The sequence below is a fragment of the Micropterus salmoides genome, unplaced genomic scaffold, assembly GCF_014851395.1.
Source record: "Micropterus salmoides isolate LMB-PRFRI ecotype aquatic unplaced genomic scaffold, ASM1485139v1 Ms_hic_scaffold_7, whole genome shotgun sequence".
NCBI lineage: Eukaryota > Metazoa > Chordata > Actinopteri > Centrarchiformes > Centrarchidae > Micropterus > Micropterus salmoides.
In genome coordinates this window covers 21568366-21586509 of record NW_024044459.1, presented here as the reverse complement: position 1 = coordinate 21586509, position 18144 = coordinate 21568366, and the positions used below count along the sequence as shown (strand labels likewise).

General features: G+C 41.1%; 1 protein-coding gene across 3 annotated transcripts in view; it reads left to right on the top strand.

Annotated features, from left to right (window-relative positions):
• The window catches only part of grid2 (glutamate receptor, ionotropic, delta 2), a 600398-nt gene that overhangs the window by 569035 nt on the left and 13219 nt on the right, over positions 1–18144 (top strand). For all 3 annotated transcript variants that reach the window (XM_038704208.1, XM_038704207.1, XM_038704209.1), the window contains exon 15: positions 13984–14224. In XM_038704208.1, coding sequence (XP_038560136.1) covers positions 13984–14224 — 241 coding nt within the window. The remainder of the gene's footprint in view (positions 1–13983; positions 14225–18144) is intronic.

Below are 18144 nucleotides of genomic sequence, written 5' to 3'. Positions count from 1 at the left end.
GTCAGAAGAAAAATGCTTTGGTGGACACAGGCCCTTAGTCTTATTAAGTTTACCAAATGACACGGGCTGCAGTATCTACAGAAATGAGATGGGCATGATTTTGTTCTCATCAGGGGATTGCTATATGGATGTCGTAAAAGTCACTAAAAGGGGATTTCTAAAGCACTAACACATAGTTCAGGGTGGACGGGGCAAAAGCCAGCCCGAAACTACTAGAGTTAATGGGAGGAATTATAAAAGCAGCCAACATCTGCTAAGCCTGACAAAGCCTTCCCATATGCCAGTACATGCACATGTGTCTATAATGGCATATGTCAGGAATCACAGTCTTAGTGTAAAGATACTGCTCCTGTATCAATATATTCTGTCGGGTATTTTTTTTGTATGTTTACAATTGAAATATCATGTCTTGACATGACATAACAGAAGGAAAATATTGACTACAGCCCCAGGCTTATCTGTCTTTGTTTTAGAAGAACACATTCTCTATCGATATCTGTTAAGGCTTTTGATTCTGTCTAGCACAACATTTTTTCAGATAACTTACTTTCCATGGGTTTGGCTTCTTCTCATAGTTGTTTTTCATAGATTCATTCAGACCATTCTTGCTATTGTTTTCAAATCGAGCTCCATGAAGTACTTAGAAAGGGGTCCCACAAACGTCAATATTGGGTCCCCATGCATTTCCTCTCTACATCCAAAATAATAATTAACTCAATTATGCTGACAATGCCATCTTGTTTCCACCGACTCCATCGTAAACCAAGCCTTCCCTGTGCTTGTTTGAAACTTTAAAACAACAGAATGTATGCATTTCACTAGAGCTCAAACTGTTGATGCACCCATTTCTATCCATGCCTTCAGTGACTAATTGATATAGTACAGCATTGTCAACACATTAGAATTTAGTTTGATGTCATGTTGTGCAACAATAGTCACATATTACTTGTTGTTCATAGACTAATAACTCTAGTGATATTCATATACTGAAACAGAGCTCTGTTTCTCCTTTGAAAACAAATATGCTGCACATAAACATGTGAGGCAATACTTAAAATATACCAGTTATCAATAAAAACTCAAATAGTCTGCAACTTCTGAGTAGTACTTACTTTTTGTGTATGAGTGAGTGTGTGTATTCCGCATACTTGAGAGGAGTGTTTACTATCTGCAGGTCCCCGGAGGTAATGTGAGAGATGAAAAAGAATGTATTTGTGTTGGAGAGAAAGAAAGAGGGCAGGGCTGTGTCTGTAGAAATAGACAGACTGCTACAACTTAATCATTTTCAGCCACTTTGTTTGTTATGAAGAAGGCATTGCCAGAGTGGGGTGTGGGGGTGTGTGTGTGTGTGTGTGCGGGGGGGGTACTAAAGAACAAATAATGTATACTCTGTACGTGCTTGCACTTGTGTGTGGGCGCTGCTGTGTGATTGATGTAGACAGCCTGCAGATTTACCAGAGTCAGAAAACTGTAGTATAAAGGGCTAGTTTGCTAATTTAAACTGACAGCTACTGACAAAATGAAGAATAGTAAAGTGCTGAAGGGGCAAGATTGTCTAAAAAACGTAAGACATCTCTCCCAGGCATATATTATTTTGTGTGTGTCTGCAGGCATTGATGTGAAAATTTAAAATAGAAGATTTAATCCATAGCAGATGGACATCTTGAGGGTGCTGCAGTCTGATTAAGAAAAGCTGCAGGCCAGACATTTCATTGTGCATATTGAACACGATTAAGTTTTACATTTCGATTGCAAGATAGATCAGGTGCATCTTTGTCAGTGATTATGGACAGGACTGCAGAATTGACATTTTGACTTTATCTTCAGTGCAAGACACATTCAATGAAAGTGGATGGTAAATGTCAGTAGTAGACAGTTCAGAGAAAATTAATTATATCCTTATATCAGGGTCATATTATCAGAGTGTTGGTTTCATAAAAATCCTACTTTTCAATGTGGGCACACATGGGGTGAACAAAGAATGCCACATTTACCAAATGAATGTGATAATGGTCTCACCACCTGTTACATGAAATTCAACAACAAAGATACAGTCATATTACTGTTTTATTACCTGGCTGCAGGCAAGTGTTCATCAGTCGCCTGCGGGCTGATAGCTGAGTGCTTCTAAAATAGAGCCATGGTGTGCTGTCTTTCTGTGGGGACCATTGCAGTACATGCTGTATGGTACCCTTGAGGGACCAAATGATGTGAACAACAGCGACAAATCATTGCAGCAATCACAGACACATCACACCTCAGAGACCGTGGGTTAGATTGCTGTGGTGAGTTGGCTTCATTCTGTAGAAATGATATTAGCTTGCGATGTCTGACCTGGGTTGTATGAAATTAACTACAGAGTAAAAAAATAGTCCATCAGCTCTGATATTCTTGGGAAATAAGTTAGGATTTCGGACCGCTGTGAGGGATTGGAACTCTCTGAGGGCTGGGGAGGTTTGTTTATTTCATATCTTGTAATTCCAATATGTAAATACTGGATGAGAGAGGGCTTAATCAAGTTCATGATTGTGTTGTTGAGTATGGGTTTCATGTGAGTAATGTGACAGTGTAAGAAGCAAACCCCAGCTAATGTGTCTCCCTTATTGCCACATCTTTAAATACAAAACAGATAGCAAGGGCAAGGGGTTTGCATATGTGCGTAAGTGATAACTATTAAGATTATTTATTTTTCTCTCCATCTATCACTAATATATTTGGTGCAGACTTGCATTTATTTCAGTCTTAAATCCAGCAAGCCATGCATTCTTTCTTCATTGTTCCCTCTATGTCCTACTGCTCTTTTATGTATATATTTCATATCCTATCCAGACAATAAAGTAAAGTCCAACCACAGTAAGTGATGTGTCACTAATATGAAAGTTGCCCTCTACTAAAAGTTGTTTTTCAGTGATATTAAAGTGCTCTGTGTCCCATTGAATACAAAGTAAACTATACGACTCATAAAAACAACTTGGTTTGTGATGCTTTCAGTATTCTGGCAGGCTTTTATCTCAGCAGCACTCACGACAATAAAATTGTCAACAATAGTTAAAAAACTGTTGATGAACTGACTTGTGAAAGTTTGGTTATTGCGAACCTTGAAGTGAAATTTAATGAATCATGTAGTGGAGTTATTCTTCGGAAATGTATGTGATAAAGTAAATTGCACCATTGAAGGAAACATATAAATGGTTTTTAAAGCTGCCTTTGCAAATGTAAATCTCACACTTTAGAGGGGTTGTAAACAGAGTCTTTAGAGGAGCTGGTCCTGTACTGTTAGCTTTCTGTCACAGTTGTCTGAGGCATTTTTGAAGAACCACTTTGTTAGTATCACTGTAGGTGAAATTGTCTTTTGTTTAGCTCTGTTTAAGGAGGTGTGCTTTCTGCCTTTCAGTGCCTACAAAACTCGGTCGGTAAGTCAACTAGAGTTTCAACCATTAGTTGATTTAATGGGTTAGTAATTTCTTCAGCAAAAATGTTCCAGTGGATTTTCTGCTTTCCTTTGTCTTGAATCATCTTAAATTGTAAACATCTTTGAGTTATGGACTGTTGGTGGGACAAAACTAAGCCTTTGAGCTCTGAGTAATTGTGATGAGCATTTTTCAATATTCTCTGACTTTTTAATTACCAAACGACTGATTAATTTATTAATATAATAATCAAGAGATCAATTGTTGATTAAAATATTTGTTAGTTGCAGCCCTAAGGTTAACCAGTGGTGGGTATATACAGTTGTGGCAATGTTTTGTGTGATAAATAACTTTACTGAGCAGGGCTGTGCCTTGTTTTTGAAGTTTGTAATTCATCACCTATGCCCAATGATAACAGAGCAGCGCTCACTGTCCAGTAGAGTGGAGTTTGATTGCACACAGTCTGTGCAACAGCTTTTTGAATGTTACTGCAGTGAGTTTTGCCAGAAAAACAAAAGTTGCCTAGAGCAGCTTCTGCTTGCTTACATAGTAGTTATATATACTATGTTGGATGAATAACTAAAGTCTTGGAACTACATTAGGATAAACACATTTTAATTAGAACAGTTTCAATAAGGTCAAAGTCCTCAATGAAAAATTTGACTTTTACCTAATTTATTGTATTGACCATTTCTATTAGAAGATTTTCAGATTTACATTTTGGTCCCATAGGTTATGAAAATAAGACCAAAATAAAAGCAGAATGGAAAAAGAGGCACATCCACATACGGCATAAGTAACAATTTGCCAAAATCGCCCTCAAAATGCTTCAAAATCAGGAGGACCGTGCCTGAGTTTTATGCCTGTTTGTTGTACCAAGAGCTACATGCATTATCAAAATAAGGCTTGATCAGGGCTCCTGAATTTTTTGATTGAAAAATTATTTGATTCAGTTTAAATTAAGCCGGAGGCTCCGACGCCTTTTTTTCATTCCATGGAAATCACCATCCATGGGGGAAACAATGCATTTTTTTCCCAAGGGTTGTGAGCAAAGATAGGACTGTGGGTGTGCACAACAAAAAATGTATTTTATGTCAACTTTCAATCTTGTATCACTCTCCCTCTCACTATGTCTTTGTCTAAGCACTCTCACTCAAAAGCTGTCACTCTTCTACCAATCTATCACAGTAAAACTCAACCCACACACTTAGTGTATGCATTAAATCTTTATTAATCACAATTAATGATGGGGATGTCTCTCTCTCACTCTCTCTCTGTCTCTCTCTTACTCCCTCGACGTGTTAATGATGGTTAATGACTGTTTGACTTCTGTGCATTGTTTATCATAATCTGTTCCAGTTCACCCATACACTGTGGCTTAATGATGCTAAAGTGAAAACTTTGTTGACAAAGCGTCAATGACATTGAACCCGGAGAGCGCTAATTGGAATTATTTTGCTTTGCAAACTTTACTTGAGGGACCAAAGACTCATGGGTAAATTACCTCTCTTACCCCATTCTTTGAGTTTCAATATAGTAACATAGTTTTAATTGAAATGGCAACATGATGGGTCAGTGACTTTCACTGGTGCCTCACAGTAGAGACGGTCTTGTGCTGGAACATTGGCCCTGCTTGGTTCGCTGTGGTGTTTCCTGACCTGTGCACCACGTGTTTCCATGTCTTTCGAGGACTGCATGTTGGGATAGCCCCCCCCCAGCAGATATACATATGTGGATCCGTGTATGTGGGCTATACCTCCAAATTAGACTCTCACTGAATGACATCATTGCATTTTGTTTCTTGTCTTACCCAATGCATATAATATCTTTGGCCCAGACAAGAGTTATGCAATACAAGACTCCTCGCTTGGATTTGCGTTTTCACTTGGCTTTCCTGTGCTAGATGGAGCATGGAACCATGGAGCATGGTATTAATTTGTACAGTAAATAAAAAGTGCCAGGCACCAATGTAAGGGTGAAAGTCAATTCTGGATTGTCTGTTTTTAAAAAGTAAATGAGGTTGAGTTTTTTGAAGTTCACACAGCTTGTGCATTGTTTGTAGTTTGCACTTGTTACTTATCATAATTTGTAATATGATGACTGATATGTTGGCAATAGCCCATTGCAGATCTTGCACTGAGAAAATCAACATGTTTGAAACTATCAGGATGTCTGAAACAGTATGTTCTCTGATCTGTCAAATGTGTCTGGGACAGCTAAAGTCCTGTCTGTTCTCCTTTTGATGTGCACCCAGCTTTAGAAATCCAGCAAATTTCCTCAGCATCCAAACAGGTTGTACAGGCTGTAACTGTGAGACAGAGGCCAGCATGTTTTCTCAGCCAATAGAATGAGGAAGTGAAAGGACCCAGTCTACAACTAGGAAGGTCACTGGAGAGACTTCTGTAGTTCACTCTTTTTATATTTGGCACCAAAATAAACCCGCTCAAAAGCAAACTCAAATATGTACCACCAGTTCTGGAATAATATTTCTTCTGTCTGAGACAACTCCAGCAGTCGATGGCTGAATGAACAGACTTTCCAGACGTTGGGGTATTGATGTGTGACTTTGGGTCAGTGTGCTTCAATCTCAGCTTCTCTCAGTTTTTACTAAAACACAGGGAGAGAATAATCAGCAGTAGTTGCACTTGGCTGACTGGGTCGATGCTTTTGAGTGTCTCTACTCCTGACTAACACTCAGTCGCTGCCCTGTGTGCAAAAGTTGTAAAGTGATTTGGACAAATAGACTAAGTGACTGTAACAGTGTAGCTGATCGTGCGCTTCTTTGTGATATATTTTTGACAGGTTTGGCTTGTTCCTTGAGGCAGCTCACATAAAAAGGAAAGTATGATGTAATGCTAATAATGTGATGCTTTATTGATTCACCCCTCATCTCTACAGGCAGGTCAAAAATCTGCAGACCTTGTGGTGATTCAGCATCTAAGGGTACTTCGGTCGGTTGTTTACTGACATGGGTGCTTGAGCTCAGCGCTCCCTCCCAGACTGACCTCCCTAATCACAATGTCACTCTCGCCTACCCAGAGTAATTGAAATACCTGCAGCCTCGGGCTTCACCATTTTAGCACACATATTTTCACAAACAAATCCCATATTTTCTAAGTTGTGCTTGTAGCCTACTGTGACAGCAGAGTTTTGGACTCTTCTGACCCTGCCGTCATCAGATCCACAGGGAAACTACTTTTAACTTTAAAATATGAACACTATTATCTATCATGTTTTCCAGCGAGGCTAAAGCCAAAGAGGCAGCCAGAGACTGCTGATGCTGCCAGCTTTGTGTTAAGCTAGTAACTGAGCTGTCAACCCAGTGTTCTTTTTATTTAAGGAGCTGACATCCAACGGCCGTCTCAGAGCAACAAACTCATTTTAGCGTAACACCTCTGTCTCCCAACACTCATCCCCCCCCAGCTCATTTCATTTGACATTCTTCTTTTGTTCCCTCATCTTATTTTTTATCCTCTCTTACCTCCCCCCTATCCTGTCTCCTGTACTTTCTCACCTGCGCTCTCCTTTCCCACACTGTATGATTTTGTTGTCATCCATCCGTCCTGACTGAACACACTTGCCAGGCTTTGTTGCTCACCTCACATTTTCTCACTCAATTCTCTCTCTCTCCTCATTCTCTGACTCGCTTACGTCTCTTCTCCCTCGGTCTTCACGTTCTGTCTCCACCTCACCGCAACTTCAACTTTTCACAGTCTCCAACTTAAAATTGTGTGTGCTACGGAGGTGACAGGAGAAGAATATTCGCATAGAAGAGCAAGACGGCTGTAGTTGCTGCAGACACATTCCGCTGTTCCTCAGAAGGTAGTGTGTGCTCTGTGATGACACACTACGCCTCGACACCTCTCACAGAAACGGTTAAGATGTCTCTCTAGCCAGTTCTGAAATTCACTGAATTGTTTCACATTATGCTTGATCATCTAACCCACACCGCTCTACATTTTAACAGGCTACAGCTGCAGTAAAATCTGCTACTGGGGAAAGAGCAGCATGGGACATAACCTGCATTTATAGGGGCCTTATGGATGGGCCTGGAGAAGACTGCAGAATCAACACAATATATGGAGTTACAGTGCATTTAGAGGGGCAATAAGTGAGAATTTTACTCTCCCATAGAAGAAAATAGCCATAATATATCTAGAGGGGTTTGATAGCTGAGTTGATCAATACCAATGACTCAACAATCAGTTTGCCAGGTGCTGAGATAACAGGCTTTCGAAACTCACTTTGTAACCTGTGGTCTCTGTTTGGAACAGCCCCACTATCCATCTGAGTTTGAAAGACACTCCCCATACCCCAGCAGTGGTGCAGCAACGCAGTGGGAAATCTCTTAACAGTCCATTTTCACTCTAGTAGGGATATCATTTATAACATTAGGGGCTGCTCATTAAAACTGTTACAAATAGATGTTCCTGTCAAGTTAAGTTAAATTAACTCCTAAAACCCACTTTCTAGATAATACAGGGAACATATGTCACTTTTTTTCTTTTTTTTTTTTTTTTTACATATTTAAACATGAAGCATTTTTTGTCTGGAAGGAATTACACAGATTTAAGTCATAAGGAGACATACAGAACTTTGATCATCCAAACACATGAAAATAACTCGATGGGTTCCCTTGTTATGACCACAAAAGGATTCTGCATTATATTTTCAACACTTTTCTCTTTTGACTTTGATGGCAGCAATTTAGTTGTGCATATGCATCACAAATATTTGCACTCCTATACTGGTGAGGATCCACACTGACATCATGCATTCCCTAACCACCTTTCCACCTTAACCATCAGGTGGAGGAAAAAAAAACGTAACTAAGTCTTTACTCGTAGATTTTACTTATTACTGAGTATTAACAGCAACTACTTGTGTTACTTGTTACATTACTATTGATATACTTATTACTGACACCGATGCAAAGCAAGTCAATCCCGACTTTTGTACTACTGCTTTTACCCAGCAGTATTCAGTGTTTTTACAAACTATAAATTGTTGCTTTATGCCACTCTCTCCCGTTGAGTGCATGCATCACTGGCAGTAGCGGCCGGAGTTTCTTTCTACAAGTTTCACGTTCACTGCTTAATTTGTAAATTATTAGCTTAGGTTAGTAATTATAATATTATTACTGTTTTGAAAATAGTAATCCCTTACACTACTAGTGAATGGGTGGGAAGTAATATTATTGTTACTAATAATATTATAGTAACTCAGTAACGCGTTACATACATACGTAACGCTGCTCGTAAAGAACTTGTTGGAAAAGTGAGGACCCAACTAAAGTTCATAACCTTATAAAAATGTCATCATTCTGGTCCTAACAAACACACATATACAAGAACACAATTGTGTGTTTCTCCACAGGAAAGAGGGACACAACATGAGGGACACAACATGTCTTTTCCTGTCTTTTCATTATGTTGCCATGTGCTATGAGCCATGTTTTCTAGCGTTTCTGCACAATGCATATGTGCAACTATCCCTACATTTTTCTTGTGCTATTCTCTCTCTCTTCTCCACTGTGTGATCTCAATATGATTTTTTTACCTCTGTTTTGTCACCTGACAGAATTCACAGCATTCTCTCAGCGTTCACATATTCCCTTTAGCCTTATCTTCCTTTCCTTTGTCCCTTACTCCTTTATCCAGATCTCCATGGTGTTCTTTTTTGTTCTGCTTGAGTCAACTAATAATGTGTGATCATCCCACCATCAAGGCTGCTGCCATATAGTTGCCATGGCAACATCTAGTCCACGTAGTAACGGCCACTGCAGAGAGAGCGGTGAGGCAGAGACAGAGCGCACACATACACAGAGGCACACAACAACCACACGGGCAACCCTCGCTCATTTGCTTTAACAGCCAGTGGGAGTGTTAAAGTCATTATAGATCTCCCCAGTCAAAGTCAACGATCTTAAAGTCAGGTGATAACTCATTACGCATACATGGTGTTAATGCATCTCCCAGCACGCCAGCTGTTTCATAGACATACTCAGGTAGATACACGCATGCATACACTATATCCACACACGCATACTATATAATAATACACTGTTACAAACGCACATACAGTCATTCAGTACATATACACACATGCACACACAGGACATCTGTTTTACGCAAAAGAAAATGCCTTAACAGCCAGATAGACACAAATTGCACTTGTAATTACAGTTCTCACACACACTTCACTCCCCTCTTGCATGCAGCTGACATTGACATTGCAACCCTCACATCTACTGTACATTTTCGTTGGCAAAACGACGCATATTGTTAGATGTTCACATGCAGTTGACATTAATATAGCAACCCCTGTAATGGATAATGCAGGCCATGACCCTAATACCACTACTGTACTACCACAGACTGCAATGATGTGTAGTAGATGCTATTTTTAGTGATCTATTTTTTTATACCCCAGGCAGCAGTGTGCTCACTGACGCCTTGAGCAAAAAACACTTACAGCCCCTGGAGGAGAAAAAAACCTCACAAATAAGTATACAACCCCAGTTTAATATTCTACATTCAGACGCAAAACAACAAAGCAAAACAAAGTTTTCGGTAAGTACACTGCTGTGGGGAAATAAATTAGATCAGATTTCTTCTCTTGTGATCTTTTCATGAACTCCATCAAACTCTGTGTAATGCAGTGGATTTTTTATGAGGACATAAAGACTGTAACACACACCCCCACACACACACTTTAATTAGCTGCTCCTAGCTTGCATTATTGTCATTGTTTCTGAGCAAAACATGCACACATTTGAGTGTGTGAATGGGCTTGTACTGCTTGTGCATGCATTCACATAGTATAGTATTTGTGTTACTGTGTTTTGAGCATATGTGTGTGCGCAAGCCAATCTGTGTGTTTTGTGTTGTGTTTTTTTGAGGCGAGATGTGTTTCTTTTGGTTAGAGAGCGGCAGACAAATTAGAGATCGAGACAGATGGTGTACTGCAGGGAACCTTTGACTCAACCCATGTTTTTTTTGTCAGGCAGCTCACAGTGGCCTTTCATCCTGCTTGTCAGCCATGGGACACAGATAAATGAAGAACAGCTTTTGTGTTTTTAAAAATGATCATCACTGTGCTCCCTTTTTCTCACAAAGTATTCCTTACCCAGTAGCTGCCATGAGTTAACAAAGATCTCTTCTAGGCTCACTGCTAACTCTGATTTTACACGTGTGGAGTCATTCCGAACACACTTACATAATCTGTAAGTGATCTAGACTGATACACAAGGATTAGAACTAGAATTACTCAGGGGGGCTCATATTCCGTTTGAGTTACTGGATTGCCATCACATTTAAAAGGGCCCTTTAGTGTAGCATGTTATCTTCCTCTTCACTTTTGGTTTCCACCATCTGTCCAAACTCAGGCAGGGTTTAGTATTTTGATGTTAGGAAAAGCATGGCACAAGCATCACATAATATTACCAGCATGGTCATCATTTTTATCTTCTTTCCTGCAAGTGTTAGAGTTGAATCAGTGTTGGTTTTTTTTGTACATCAGTGGGCAGGATAAAGGCAACTTAACCTCAGTGAGATAAATCTAAGGTAAATGTAAATGTAGCTGTGTGCATGCGCATGTGTGTACTTGTGAGTGCATGTCCGTGTTAGGCTTTGATTCAAGGGCCTATCGGGGAGGCAGCTTTTGCATAATTCTGATAGGCCAATTAGTGCAGAATGATAGATTATGAGCTCCACGGGCGGACAGGGTCATTATAGAGGGGAGAGAGAAAGCACTCTGTCCTGAATCTCAAATCTCTTCTTCTCCGTCCTACCTCAAAGTTACATACAGCTTAGTCCCATCCTAATAATTCCTCCGATGAAAGTTTCCTTTTGAAATCTTTGATCAACTTAGGAAGTCAGCCTTTTTGTTATTCTTTGTTGTTTGGTTTGGCATCGTTTTGATTGTCTAGAATAGGATATGAAAATGTTGAGTATTTGAATTCAACAAATTGAAAATGGCCAGTAACCCCAACATGCATATATTGTATATTCAGGTGACATCACCATTCCTCTCTGCAATGAAAGAAATGTTAAGTACCTTCTCCATTGCTGATTTTTGTTCCCTGTCAACAGTTTTATATTTTGTAGAATTATGTCACAACAGCGTTTACTGTCAATAGTAATTGTGTTCACAGATGTTAAAGTAGATAGATAATTCCACTCCTTAAGTGCTGCTCTGTGGCCTGTGTGATATGACATTTGTGACACATAAGAACAGTCAACTCATAAGCAGAGATAACAGACAGAAACTCTAAACATAAAGCATGCCTCTTTTCGTTTGACATACATGAAAAGACATCAACTCAGACAAGAAATCTTTAGAAATTGGCTGCATTCCAAATAAAACATGATGAAATGTTTTGACAAAACATTCCCTGGCTTCTTTGATAGGTTGGATCACTCTTATGCCATCTCATTAGCCTGTGTGTAATCTGTGTCTGACAGAGTGCAGGCTTGTTTGTGTGTGTGTGCATGTGTGAAGCATTTGTTGTCAAAGTGTCAAAGTGACAGATAAAAAGGTCAGTACTGTATGAAAGGCACAACAATTCCCGGGGGGGGGGGGGGGGGGGACTTTTTTTAACTTTCGTAAAAAGTGATTTTTCTGTGATGCTGTCATCAGCTCACATCACCTAACTAGTAAGGATGTGGTTAAGTTTAATTAAACACAGGTGCTGTTCATGTCAACATGATGTTACATATTAAGAGTACGTCCTGCATGCAACAGTGAAGTGTTTTTGCACCATTACACCTCCAGCAATCTAGCACTCTGTGGGTGCAAGTAGTGTTCAAGCGTGAAGCAATTTCTGTGTTTTTACAGTACAATATGACAGTCCAAAAAGTAACTTACTAACATGTTTGAAAGAAAAAGGAGCAGGGCCCACTGCACCAGTAAAAAAAAAAGAAAAAGAACAGATACAGGATTGATGTACAATAAGAGATTTCTACTCTGACTACCTCTTCTTCATGTCAGTAGAGTAATAACCAGGACATACAACTAGGCCAGTGCTGTCACTATACTACTACTGATGAACACTATTGCAGATCAGATTTGATTTGAGTCAATATCGCATATCATCTACACAAAGTTGTATCTAATCTTGGCGATATTCTTTGCCGATCTGAGCCAAACAGTCCTAAAATCAAGCCGGCAGTTGGTGGACATGATCTCTTATTAGAATGGGTTTTTGTGGATTTGCTGCTCAAATTGTTTATTTTTTTATTCTCTTCTCTTATATTGGGATTCTGTCTCATCAATTACAACCATAGCTTGTATTTCAACTATGTAGTTCCCCAATCCAGCAGCTCAGTAGAGCCCAGGAAGTGATGAGGGAGTGTCCCTAAACAAGAGTGACGTGGTTATAGAGCCGACGTGCTGAGCCTGTTTAGCTGATTTACATTGAAATGAGCCATGTTTTTCTTGCTTTTGGATGAAATTAATTATATAAACAGTCTAAGGGCTCATTTGCATTTCATGATTGATTTCAGTACATTTGGTGTATTCCATATGAGGAAAAATGAAGATGAGAAATGGGCACTGTCACTCATGTCAGCATGTTGTCATTGAAAATGCAGGAGGCATTTGCCCCCAGGAAATTCTGCAGATAACTGCAAACATCTGTCTCTATGTACACATGTATGAATCCTGTCTTAAGTTTGTGTGGACATGCGTGCAGTCAAGTTTGTGACTTTGTTCATTTCGGAATGTGTATAAACCCTGTTGGTGTCAATCATTGTGTTGGCTAAATTTATCTACAAGGGATTATTTCCATCTATTTGTTTTCTGTGCTAGTATGTGTCTGCCTATAAACATGTGCACACACACATTCCCAGATTGGGTTTTTTCTCTTTGTCTCTCACCTACTCTGTGCCCCTCTTTCCCCCATGCCAGATCGTCTGTTAAATATCCAGCCAAATGCTAACAGAGCCACTATATGCCTGTCTGCATGTGTGCAACTCTCCTCCAAACCAAAACGAACGACCCAGTTAAATAATAAGATGAAGGCTAACAGAGGGACCCCATCAACCTCTGAGCTGTATCCTCTCTGAAGCCATCAATCGTGGGACTAAAGCTAGGCTGCATAATGACATTGTGGCAGTGTACTTGCGCTGTGCTGCAAAACATATTAATGTTAGCCATAATGAGTTTGACAGCCCAATATGGTTGTCAGGGATCAGGAAGGAGTTTTAACTGGCAAACACTGCCCTCAAATGGAAGAGAGGAGTTACTGCAACTGCAGTAAAAGCTGCAGTGTCAAGTTTTGTGCAATTAACTTGTGTGTGAATATTTTTCATTCTCTGATAGGTTTTAGTGTTTTGATTCTGTAATCTTTAAAATGGGACTTATTTCTGTATGTGTCTCTTTCAATTGCCAGAAAACTGAATTCACAAAAAAACAAAGTCTGATTTCACAGATATGATTTTTTAATTGACTGACGTGAAGGCTAACATTTTGTAGCTTCTGTGTCAGGATGTGTGAGTGTGTGTTTAAAGTATGTGCACTTACTGCATATGGCTCTATCTTTACATGCCTGTGTCTCCTGTCTACATCCTAGAATCCTGGAGCTGCAGCAGAACGGTGACATGGATATACTAAAACTCAAGTGGTGGCCCAAGGACAGCCCTTGTGATCTCTACAGCTCGATCCAGACACGACAGCGCGGCAACGCCCTGGACATCCACAGCTTTGCTGGCGTTTTCTGCGTCCTGGCAGCTGGCGTGGTGCTCTCCTGCCTTATTGCTATGGTGGAAAGCTGGTGGTCACGGAGGAAGGGATCCAGGGTCCCCTCCAAAGAGGTAGGGGGATGGATGGGTTACCGAAAAGGCGGAATGATGGTACAGAGAGGGATGAAGGGCCTACAATAGATAAGTCTTCTAGTGGTGAAATAGGTAGAGAAAAAAAGGAGGGATAAAAAAAATAAAATAGGATTGAACAGATAATGATGGGTTTGGTTTCAGGTCTAGTTGAGGCAAGAGGAGAGAGTCTATACTTTGTGGCCAGGGAGTTGGAGGGGAAAAAAAGAGTCCTCAAAGCCAGGATAAATAAGGAAGCAAGATATGAGCAGAGCCTTCCTTTTGAGGGAGTTGTGACACTGACGACGTCTGAAACCTTTAAAAACCTCATGTTCATAATGTCACAACGTAAATTTGCACAGAAGCAACATCAGCAATATTATCCTAATAGCACAGGCCGCTACTGTGTGTTTTGCTAAGCTTTTACACATTCTGTCAACAAGAATGCCGGTTATGCTATATTCACTCTCCAGTGATATAACTGACATTGATTTTTTGTGTAGTTGCATGTGTAAGAAGGGAAAGAATGGTCAAACAGGACTGTCAGCTTATAAAGCATCCTGTCATTTTATTACTTCCAATTGTTTGCGGAATTACAGTCACCATCAAATTATCAAAATGATAAACCAAAGAGATATTCTCTGCCAAAAGCAAACTGAATTAAGCAGTAAATTTAAATGAACTTAGCTGAAGAGATTTTTTGCTCATATTATTTCTTTCTTAGTCCTTTGTTTTTTTTTTTTTGTTTTTTTTTTTAAACCTGTCCTGCCCAGCAGCCTGGTATAGAGTATGATGAGCTGGATACCAAATTGTGGCAGTCAGATTTTACTTTAACAAGAGAGTATTAATATACTCCTTTGTCTGTTTTATTATTTATTTCATTATGTATTGATTTGTCACCGGGCCGGACAGGGAGGCAGACATGGGGATGGGGGGGCACAAACAGACAGCACAGAGAAAGGACAACACCTGCAAGAGAAGGGGGATGGAAGGTGGGTGCAACGGGGAATAGCAGAGGGAAACACCAATTGCAGAAAGCAACGAAACCTGCAATAGAACAGAGAGGGGTGCTTGGGGAGGAGAAAAACAACAAACAAACAAACAAACAAACAATAAAATTAATAATAGTAAAAGACAACCAGCCAAACAGCAGCACTAAACAGCTGACATAGTAAGACAACTAAGAGAAAAATGAAAACAAGACAATCCACAATCCACGCACAATAAATAAGCAACACAGCATAGCCATGAGAGCTGGAACAATAACAATTCATTTAAATAAGTAACTGAAAGAAAAGCATCAGGAATAATTCTACCAGGGACAACCTAAATTTGTTTGTGTCTATGTGTGCGTGTGGGTGAATGTGTCTGTGTGCGTGAATGTGTCTGTGTGCGCATAAGCCTGTTAAAGAATATAGTTCTTGTGTGCCACACCGACCCCAGTATCCAATAGGGGTGGGAGAAATAAATAAATAAATAAATAAAAATATGACCCAGACCCAACCAACAGACGGCCAAAAAAAAAATTAAAAATTAACGCAATGCCGACGGAACGCTAGAGGCATAACCCGTACCGACCGCAGCGCGCACACAACATAGACCAGTGCCCCGCACCCCACCGCCGCACAGCGAACAACCAAAACGCCCAAATGCCATGCAATCATCAACATCAATGCACAAGTGACGAGCACAAAGCGCAAAGGACCTCAGACCGCATGTCCCGGGGGAAGCTGAGGTTCCAAAGCCCCGAGCCCCAGACCGCCACACACCCCCGAGGTAGCTCAGCGCAGCCCCAACCCAAAGCCCAACAATCCCCCGCCCTCGCCAGGGCCCCTCCGGCAGCCCTACTGCAACCCCCCACCTCACCGTTCCCACACAATCAGGAGCACTCTGAGTACCACCAGGTTATCAGAGCTGGCACAACCCCCTCCCCCCCACAAGGGAGCAGGTCCGGAGCGGCAAGGACATCGCCCAGGGACAGAACAGCCCAACACCCAGGAGGTAATGCCACTCAGGCCAGGCCAGGCGACCCTCATCCCCGCGCCCTTCCCTCCCTAGCAGCAAAGCATCCCCCCACCGTCCCCAAAGAAAAGAGACAGCAATCACCCCGCGACAGCAGCAACAGCCCCTCAGCCCTAGGAAGTCAGCAGATGCACCCAGACCCTAGGACCCACCTAGGGGCAGGAATCTCCCGGCACCCCACGACTCAACCTGACCACAATCCAGAGGGCCGCGACGCGACCACAAAACAATCATTGACACACACCCCCAAAGCACAATCCTTCCCCACACAGGATCCCCGTACAACCACCAAGCATCCAGTCCAGGCACCAAAATCCAGAGGAGACACCCCCCAACCAGCTCAAAAAGGACCAGCCCGCACCCCCAACCCACCCCGTCAACCCCATGCTTCCCGGTCCACCACCCCTCCAACAACCAGCCGCCAGACCCCTCAGAGAACCGAAATACAATTATCAGGATGCACAGCATGCACACAGGACAGAGCCGCATACTAGCCCAGTCCAGGCCCGCACCTGAGGCCCCCAACCCCCAACAAGCACGCAAGCAAATCACGACCTACAGGTGAGCCAACCAACACTACCCCGCTACCAATCTAACTAACGCCACACAACAGCCAAGTAATGCACTGCACAGGAGAGATCCCACCGCCCGCACCCCAATCACTCAATTGGCCCTATAATGTATTCAGTATTCTGCTACTGCCGGTGTCCTACATAATCTCACCTCTTTTGTTAAGTTTTAATAATGCTACTTTGATGGTTAATTTAAAATCAGGCAAATGTGTCAGTGTCAACAGGGTAATCAGCCAGTTATTTTTCCGAAAAGTTAATGTTTTAGAGAAAAGAGAACATTGGCAATGTTAAAGCAGAATACAAAAATAGCCAGAGGGGCTGTTGGAATGCTGCAGCTTCGCCGAGGCAGAGTCAGAAACACTGACTCACAGTATTAGACATGTATATTTATACCACAGTTCTCTCCAAAACAGTGGCAACACTCCACCTTATAAATTGGCAGCAGCACTCTGTGAAATATCCAATCAGCCTATGTGCGGTTGATCACCTCAGCAGGGACATCATTTGAGGAAATCAGAGTGACTCTGGCAACATCTTCCCCTTGTAGAGACCCCGCTGTCTGTTGTGATTTGGTGGCTTTGTTTGCTCCACTATAGACAGGATAGGTAACCCCTTCAAAGACAAACCCAAATAGCTGAATGTATAGTCTATGTATAGTATATATGCATTGTAATTACAAGCTCAGGCCCATTTCAGAATATAACAGTGCTAGCATTGTTGCGACCTCTCTGTTTCAGTAGCTGTTTTATCCCCAAAGGGATTTCACGAGGATTTGAACCAGCTTCCAGTTGAACTTCGAACGCCAACCCACCTCGTCAACTTCCATGCCTACTGCTATGTTTACCAAAACACAGAGGGAGACGGTGTTCAACTAAATAACTTTAATCAAAACTGTGAAATTGCAGCAAAGTGTTGCAAATTTGGTATGCAAAACAGGCCACTGATGAAGTGAAAGAAATGTAATTATGTGTGAAATAATATTTTCACTTTTGGTTTAGAGTTAATTATTTATGCGTTGGTAACAAATTAGACTGAGGCATGAAGCAGCACAGATTAATTTTAGTTGAAAATGTTTTTGCCATCAGGTAAATTACTCCAGCCTCAAACAATTGTGTTGTCCCTTCTGAGGAAGCTTTTTGACAAAGACAAGCTAAGGTTAACTTGTGGATAATGACTTTGGAGGATTATTGTAGAACGGTTACCTAACCTATCACTCAACTTTTGTCCTTAGAGATATAAAACCATCTTACCGTCATCAGAACAGAGATGTTTTGAATGAAATACCATTACAGATATTGTTGCCTGGTTACCAAAATGGACTTTAAAGGG